The sequence below is a fragment of the Etheostoma spectabile genome, chromosome 10 (genome assembly GCF_008692095.1).
Source record: "Etheostoma spectabile isolate EspeVRDwgs_2016 chromosome 10, UIUC_Espe_1.0, whole genome shotgun sequence".
NCBI classification, from domain to species: domain Eukaryota; kingdom Metazoa; phylum Chordata; class Actinopteri; order Perciformes; family Percidae; genus Etheostoma; species Etheostoma spectabile.
The window spans coordinates 24,276,117-24,285,392 of record NC_045742.1 but is presented as its reverse complement, the minus strand read 5'-3'; the positions used below and the strand labels follow the sequence as shown (position 1 = coordinate 24,285,392).

Sequence of the window (9,276 nt, the reverse complement as noted above, 5' to 3'; positions counted from 1 at the left end):
GAATGAGAACAAGGTCTTAAGTTGATATTCTGTTTTCCCAGGTGTGCAACAAACAATCAGCTCAACAACTACTGACGGTAACAGATAAAGACGGACCAGGCTTTGCTGTCCATACAGCGTCTCTTTACAGGGCATGTCGAAGAACAACTGGACGCTAGGATGAACGAATCCAGTATGTAGCCTTTTAATGTATGGCTGAAAAGTTGTGGTAGAGTGGTCGTCTCCCAATTGGAAGGTCGGTAGTTTGATCCTTGGCAGTCCTGTGTGTGTGGAAGCCTTTATGCATGCCAATTGCACGCTCCCTCGAAACACGCGACATCTGTGGCATTGTGCTCGGCAAAGGAGAACTGCTCACTTCTCCTTTTCATATTTAGAAAGATCTGAAAGAAACTGGACTTCTGTGCTCATAGATAAAGTCATAGATCTTTGAGTTTAGCTCATAAAAAATGGGGGCAAAAAAAAGTGTTGCATTTAAAATTTGTAAATGCAACACTTGGAAGGTCGGGTGGGGCGATCCTTGGCATCTGCAGTCCTGTGTGTGTGTGTGTGTGTGTGTGTGTGTGTGTGTGTGTGTGTGTGTGTGTGTGTGTGTGTGTGTGTGTGTGGTGGGTGTGTGTAAGCCACTCGCATGGCAGTTGCACGCTCCATGCAACATCTATGGCATTGTGCTGTTTTCTCGGTGCTCACTTCTGCGAGAGCTCCACACATTTCAGGTGAGGGGCAGAGATGCTTTAGTATAAGAAATTAAGAGATTGTCTGCTTGCTGAGATTTGAATGCTTGGAGTTATTGTGGAGGCGATACACAGCATGGGAATAAGCAATGTCTTAGGAAAACACCTCAGTGAAAATGGGGCCCCTCTTGCAATGCATTTACAAAGAATCTAGTTTTTGTTAGCCATGATAGCTTTTACAGGTTTTCCACAGGTTGAGACTGTAATGGTTATTTTCCTCTTTGTTGCAGAAACGGGCATCATCCTGAATTTAGCCACAGAGCTAGCCAGTGGAGAGTACACTGTGTTACTGAGGGTTACAGACACCAGGGCGAGTGGCAGGACAGCACCGTGCAGGCCACAGTGTGTGACTGTACTGGGGAAGAAGTGTTTGCAAAGGACGTGTGGCGGGCGGCACCGAGCTGCCTGTAATCCTGGGAATACTTGGAGGCATCCTGTTGTTGCTCAGTAAGTCTGATATTTGATTATCGTTGTATATGTAAAGATTATTATGCTTTATCTGTAATGTAGGAGGTGGTTGGACTTGTAATTCATACGCACGGGACGTTACAACTAGAAGACACCGTTAAGTTTCATTGAAGTGAGTTAGAAGAAATAATAGTTGTGTGTGTTGTTTGGGTCCCACAGACAAGGGTTAAGGTGGGAATGGGCATGCGGTTCCTCTCTTCAGTCCACAAACATAGCAACTTTTATCACAATTATTTACAAAAGCTCCCGCAAAATCAGGCATTTTGGGCCGCAGTAATTTCAAAGTCAGCGAAATCCTAGAGGGACTGGTTAAAACGAGACAGATAAGAACAGGCATTGGAACAATGTTTATACACATACAAGACTTAATCACACAACTGAACAAATTAGCAAACATTAGTGGGTAGCTAGCTAGTAACACTCACCTTTTTTTTTTTAATTTAACCTTATTTATCAGTAAACTGAGAACCAGTTCTCATTTACAAACATGACCTGGCCAAGAGGCTACAGAAATAAATAGGAACATACTGTCCAACTTTACATAGTCAAACACATGACACATAAAACAAGCAACCAAATTAAAAGGAGATAAACATACTGTACAACTTTACATAGTCAAACACATAACACATAGAACAAGCAACTGAATTAAAAAAGACAGTCAACGAAAAAAGATAAAGAATAAGAGCTTAAATATGTGTGTACAAATATGGTTCATGATTGTCAGCAGGAACAAGAGTCAGCAATGTAATTTTGGAGGTTTTGCTTAAAGGTGGAGATTGGGATCAGAGATGTAAGTTTCAGGGTATTTTGTAGTGTATTCCAGTCATGTACTGCTGCAAAGCGGAAGGCATTATGTCCAAAGGTAGTAGAAGTAGGAGGGGTACTAAATTTAAATCAAATTACTCGATCTTGTATGATAGGTGTTATGAACAACATGAAGAAGAGATAACAAATAGGGAGGTGATTATGAAGTTATTCTTGTTTTTCACCACCCATAGGACAGCGTTAACCCCTCTGCTCTTGAAAATATAGCTATCTGTACGTTTGTAGGCTTTCATGTTTTGTGCAATGTTAGGTGACTGAATCTCTATGAGATGGATGTAAATATTTCCAATCTCCAAGTCTGGTAGGGACTTTGCCAGCTTCAAAGCATTGAAAACATCAGTGGGTGCTTTGTACGGATCACAAGTTCCAAATATGTTAATCTTTTCATGATATCTAATTTTAAAGTGCCCAAATTATTGAAAATCACTTTTTCTGGGATGTGGGGAATTTTGGGTCTCTGGTGCTTCCACACGCATACAAACTTGAAGAAAAACTGCTCTGCAAGGAATGGTAGAGTTAACAAGTGGCTGAAAAAAGTTAAGTGTCTCAGGCGCATAGATGGCTCAGTTGGTAAAGAGACCATCCATATATAAAGGTTTACTCCTCATCCCAGCCCGGGTTGCTGTCTTGTCAGTAAAGGCCTAAAAATGCACAAAAAAATAATCTTTAAAAAAGGTTAAGCATCTTAAAGCAAAAAGATAATTTTCAGAAAAACTGTGATTTGGCTTTAAATAGGTTCCTCATATGTGACATGCATGTTTTAAAGGTATCCTTTGACGTTTTTCTGCAAACAAAGTTTTTTTTTTACTTAGTGTTTCTCACCGCTAAGGTTCAAGATTTTTTAACTGTGACACCAATTTTATACAAAACTAGGCAACTCCACCCTCTGATGTTCACACTACCCTTTTCAGCGCCTTACAAGTTCATGCTTGTTGTGTCTAGCAAGCCGATATCATCAAGACGGGTGTCAAATTCTTTTTGACTACAAAAATTGATGACTAAATGTGATGTCAATTCATGTAATTTGCTTTTTTTCCTAATTTGTAGACCAGCAGTTACAGTTCAAATCCGGTTAGTTAATTTTTCAGTCAATTTAATGTGTGTCACATGAAATCATGTAAAAATACAATTAAAGTGAACCCTGTCAGTTAATGTCATTTCTCCAATAAAAAAAGCATTGTGCTCATTTTGGATCCTAATGTCATGGGTGTTGTCATTATCTTTGGATGAGTAACAAACCACTGATTCCTGTAAAGCAGGCTTTTTGGGTAAGTTGATGCTTGCCGCAGTGACTTTGTTTTATAGCTAGAAAGCTGATAAGACCTGCAAATGTGTGTGTTTGCTTCTATTTGCATTGGAATGGAGGAGGCTCCGCCTAGCTTGGCTATGGGCTCTACTAACAGGCAGAGTAGTGTCTGAACCTGAAGGGAAAAACAGAAAACATTAACCACACATCGTCAGACCTTGATACTTCAAGACTGAATACTGTTCTATTGTTTTATTGAAATGCACTATGGGTTCATAGCTGAAATTTAAAATGTAATGCTTGCCCTGGCTTCTCTGTTTTGAAGGTGGATTTGCTCCTTTTGTTGACTAATGACTGTAATTCTAAAGAAGAACGACACCTACACTCACAGAGCCATGACAATAGACTAGTAGTTAAACACACTAAGAAAGGATAAAGAGAGGTTAAGGTGTAGGGTGTGGTCTAATGCTTTAGAGATAAACAACAGACAGGCATTGTCCTTAGGTAGTTTCGCCTAAGGACTGGGGAATTGAGAATGCAAAGAAATTCCATGGAGGGAGAAAAAAGCACTTGCTTATAGCTTGTCAACTGATTTTTTTTTTTACTCCCAGGACCAACAGTATTGGTTTCCTTTACTGTCCAAGAGGATTGGCTCCTGCTGAAGATGTTTGAAAACAGCTCACAAACACACAGTTTAGTTTTTGAAAAGGCTCAGTGATTTTGGTAGTAGATTTCTGGTAGTTACTGTTAAATGAATAACGAATGATTAGTTAAGCATTTACTACCATTGGTACTGAGTGGTGGTTAATCATTAACAAATGATTACTGTTAAATAATGAGTAACAAATTGTTAGTTAATAAGTAGTTACTGATTGACTTTGATTCAAGTACTTAATGATCATTTATTGTTAAACAGACTGGTAGTTACTGATGAGTGATGAATGGTTAGTTAATGAGCAGTTACTGATTGACTGTGATTCTGTTGTGGTTGGGGTTTTGTTTCCAGTTTTGTAGCTCCTTTTTGTGTTTTCCACAAATAGTTTCTCTGTTGGCCCTGCCTCTCTCTTTGTGTTTCCTGTGTTTCCCCCTTCCCCTCCTGCCTACAGCTGCCAGCTGACTACTCACACCTGCACACACATTCCAACATCACCTCTCCCACCGCACACACCTGCCAGTCATCCACAATCAAGCCCAGTACTTCAACTTTCAAATCTTCGCTTGATCGTTGTCTCAGCCACCCTGGTGAAACACACCACAAGCTCTCTTGTAGTACTTAGTTTTATTTACCTGTCTCCAGGGCCTGAAAGTAACACCCAACCACCCATGCAGGTGAATTTTGCAATTGGTGGGTAACACTGTCAATCTACCTGCCACAATTGCAGGTAGCCAATGAGAATTGAGTGATTCAAAAGCGTAACTATCGATAAGTAGGGTATGCAGTTGCTTACGGGCCTGGACCAATAAGGGGCCCTTATCACTGAAAGACAGTGATTGACAGCCGGGGTCCCCTTTCACATTTTCATTACCCGCGACAATCCCAGCAGTCCCACGTGCAGCCACTGACCAAGCGGGAGTGAGACCTGACACAGTGGCAGGTGGTCAAACTTCAGGCCCTGTCTGTCTCAGTCCATTTCCCATTCTTACTTCTCTTGTGTCTCTCCCCTGCAGCCATCATCTCCATACCTCGTTGTTGTCTCCAGTCAGCTGGCTTCACCACTTGGTTCCCTTCACACGGCTCCCTGCTCCTTCCTGCCTCCACTCCTGCTTCCAGCCTTCCCCTCTTCGACTCCTCTGTTCCCAGGACTTCAGTGCCTCCTCAGCCCAGGTTCCCCTGCACTCCCCAAGCACCCTTGTTATCCTACTCCAGCCCTCAGGTCCCTCGCCATCCTACACCAGCCCTCGTGTCCTTGTTCCTGTTTTTGGCATCCGCCACCCCGCACCTTCCTTTTCTTAACGTTCAGAGAGCCTTTCAAGCCACATAATTTTCTACTCATAATAGAGCTTTGACAGAGCGTTCCTGCATTAGTGATGACTGACTGCTGGTAGTATGAGTCCACAAAAAAAGGAACAGCGGCTCTCCTCTTTCTCCACCTCTGATGCAGCTGTATCTTCCGTGACGTCTGGTCTCCTTGACCGTATGCTGTTGGTATGCCACATCTCAACTGCTGGGCTGGGGTCAGAGCCTTTGATTGAGGGGGAGGACAGATGGACAAAGAGCAGGTCTCACACTTGAGACAGGACCACTAATCAGACTTCACTATCTGCATTACATTAAACCCACGCTCACTGTCTGCTGTTGATGCAAGCATGCAGAACACCAGATCCACAAAGTGCCAGGAAGTCAGGGAATGTTTCTCTCAGCATCCTGTTAACTTCAGTCCAGGTGATTTTCTCCAGTGTCTGTGGCTCCTTGTAGAGGCAGGACTTGATGATGGTCCACTGGTTTGCAATCAGATCGACATCAACTCCAGATAAGTATATATCTTGAAGTGACTTCCACTGTCCACTTCTAAGTCACCAAAGTCTGAATTTAATTATAAAAATAAAAAAAAATTAAAATGATATAAAATGTAAACTTTTAAAGTTTGTAGAAGAAGTGTATGTTGTTTTGAGTTTAATGTTTTGATAAATTTTAAAGGTGTTCTTTAATAATCGAAAATCAAACTGTTCTCTGGCATTAAAAAAAATGTACATAATAATGTACCTAAAGTTGATGCAAGTCACTTTGAAATGCTAACTGGCACTCTTTTCTGGATCAGGCCATTGTTGGAAGCTCACTATCTTTGTATCACTCAGGATTCCAAACCCCACATCCGCAAATCTATTGTCCATGCTGTCGGACAACTTGTCCAGAAGTTTGTCTTTTTTAACCTTCATGTGGCTGGTGTCACTATGTCACAGGTTAACACCCTGGTAGGTATTGGAATTCAACCCCTTCTTCAGCATTGATCCAGGTGTATAATCCAAAAAAACTTTTACTATATTACTAAATACTTATTTCAAAAGGATTTGCACATCAAGACTTTATCAAGACTTTTTTATCATTACAATACAATCACAATGAGTGGTTCAGTGAATACATACTGTGGATAAAGAATGTTTTGCCTTTTCATCAGAATAAATGCATTTAATACATGTGCATCAAGAGTCATAACAAGAGGGAGGTCACATATTAGGAGGTAAAATTGGACTGGGTCGTAGGAATGGACAACCCTTAAGCTGAAGCAAACATTAATAACCCTTTTCAAACTACAAACAGTAATGAATCTATGTACCTGTATTTGTGGATTACAGCCTGCGTGGAGATCAGGCTACTCTGGACATCAGCTAATTTTAAACATGACTGCTGCAATTTCACTTATGGGTTGCTAAGATGAGTCATGCAGGAAGCTGCACCTCAATAGATGAGAGACTCACTTTGTACCTCCTACTCTGGTGGGCATCAGGGGTTTTATCCCTAGCACTGAGAAACTGTCCTTTAATGGGCTCTGTTCAGTGGGATCCTGTGAAAGAAGGTGAACAGGCCAGTTAAAAGGTCCTCAACTTTTTTCTACATAGACTGTTGGTCTTTATTACATCTTTAAATGCCAACTCAAGGCAGTGTGCCCTACAGTGGACTCTAATGGCGGTTTTCCACTGCATGGTATCTACTTGACTCGCCTCGGCTCTACTCGCCTTTTTTGGTTTTCCATTACGAAAAAAAGTCCCTGGGACCTGTACCAGGTATTTTTTTAGTACTACCTCAGTCGGGTTCCAAGCGAGCCGAGGCGATACCAAAAGGTGACGTGAAACCTGGAGACCGCTGGTTGGTCGGATCATACGTTGTTAGCAAACAAGAGTGCAAGTGTGTTTCCAGAACAAAAGGGACATTTTAAACAATAGCGGACACCGACAGATATCCACTCTCTGCCTATTCTCACTTTTCAACTGTTTTCGGGCTACTAGCGGCTCATGGTTTCCAATATTGCACACTGTTACTTTAAAAAACAAGACATATATATAAGAAAAGTTTTATTTAGCTTTTCAAGTAGCACATCAAACCTCCCGTACTTCCCGGTCTTCTTCCTGCCCCCTGTGACAGTGTCCCGCGGCTTGCTGTCCCAGATACATCCCAGTCGTTGTCATAAGCCTCTCCTGACTCTATACAGATTATACGAAGCCCAGTAGGTCAGAACCAGAGAGCTCACGTCGGACATCGCCCACGGACGGTCTGCGGCGGCTGACTTTACAAAAGCGGAATGCTCTGAAACACAAACATACCACGCACACATGTTGGTGTGTAATTCATGGTTGCTAAAGTTCATGTACTTATATAGGTCTTGAATAAATACTGACTGGCGACGCTGAACACATGCAAAGTTAGCTAACGTACCAGGAAACTTAACTTACCTTTGTGTGGCGAACAACCGTCATGTCGACGTATGAACTCCGTCAGAAGTCACCAAAACTGTCCGTTTTTAGCGGTGATTTTTGTTGCTTCCTTCAGCTTCTTTTGAAACAAAACATTTCTTCTTCGAGTTTGCGACGTGCTGTTGTGAGTCGTGCTGAAAATTAAGTCATCACGCGTTGCTATGGTGACCAGCCACGCTGAGGCTGTACTCAATCTGCAATGGAAAACGGACGAAGAATGGGCCGAGCCGAGCCGAGCCGAACCGAGGCGAGCCGAGGCGAGCCGTTACCAGCAGTGGAAAAACGCCATAAAATACACATCATTTCCCCACGAAGCCCGCTGACAACTCCTGTCTTGGATCCTGTCTTAACGGTCGCTCCATCTGTCAACCAACTAGCTTCTCCTTCCATTCCTCCTCACCGCCACTGACTACAGACATCTGGGAGCATATTGCATCTGTTACATGGGCTGCGTCTGCCCTTTTCAATGCCTGGATCCCCACAAACTGCACCTTGACTTGTCCTGCTCTGCTCATTTTAATGTAGACCAATTCTGCCATTATGGAGATGAACTGGGTGGCAGTTATCTCCTTCTTTTACCTTCCTTCTTTCAACCACTGCTATGTAGTGCTTGAAGACTGGGGCCGGTTTGCATTTCTGCATGTTCATCCTCCCTACAGACACAATGACAATTCTCAGTTAGCTTGACAACACATGCATTTCAACACACACACACCCACACACACACGGCCTGGCAGTTGTTTGTTACTGCGTTGAGATGCATAGTTAACCAGAACTAAATTATTATTATTATTAGTGGTAAAGTTACCGGGTACCGGACATTTTCTCACCGGTTTCCAACTCCCAACATGCACACTCACACACACTGTACAACTGTAATTGTACTGTAGTCTTAGCCTACGTCAGCGTTGCATTATCTCATCTCATCCCAGTTTAATACTTACTTGCACATCCAAACGTAGTCAGAGAAGGGCCTCATCTTCTTTCTGATCGCATTTACTTTCCGAAACAGCAGGCGCATCCTCTCAAACTGAGCTGCCTTCATGAACGTCATTGCCTTGACCACAGCGGTCTTCTCTGGAAACACAGTTTGTTTCTGCTAGTTAAATTATAAAGTTATGAAGCAGAAGTGCTCTTTGGCTTCTTATATGATGCACTTGACCTCAGAAGGGATAAAATGGCCCAAAATGGTCTACGTTGAGTATAGCAACCCCTAAGCCTATCTTTTCCAAATTTGGTACAGAGCCTCCAAACGGCATGCCAAACAATCATCACAGGTTTGATGTTTTAGCATTTACGCTGGCAGAGATTTTGCAATTGCAATTTTACCATTTACCGTTTGTAGACAAAAACAATAAACATTGATTATAGCGACCCCTAAGGGGCAATATACACCAAAATTTTGCACAGAGCATCGGGCCGGGATGGGAAACACTGCCCTCGAGTTCTTTGCTGATAACATTTAATTTGACCGAGATATAATATATGCGTTTGGTAGCTTGCTAGAGAAAATTTGTTTAGTTGTCATACATACATACAGTGCATTATTTAACATAGCATAATTCTGTGAATAACTTTTTGTTGCGGCCATCT

General features: G+C 42.2%; 1 protein-coding gene across 1 annotated transcript in view; it reads left to right on the top strand.

Annotated features, from left to right (window-relative positions):
- Positions 1–5,255, top strand: part of LOC116696602 (cadherin-1) — a 28,728-nt gene extending 23,473 nt beyond the window's left edge. Inside the window, exons 12-14 of the mRNA XM_032527681.1 lie at positions 2,333–2,366; positions 4,380–4,467; positions 4,942–5,255. Coding sequence (XP_032383572.1) covers positions 2,333–2,366; positions 4,380–4,467; positions 4,942–5,255 — 436 coding nt within the window. The remainder of the gene's footprint in view (positions 1–2,332; positions 2,367–4,379; positions 4,468–4,941) is intronic.
- Positions 5,256–9,276: the final 4,021 nt, after the last annotated feature.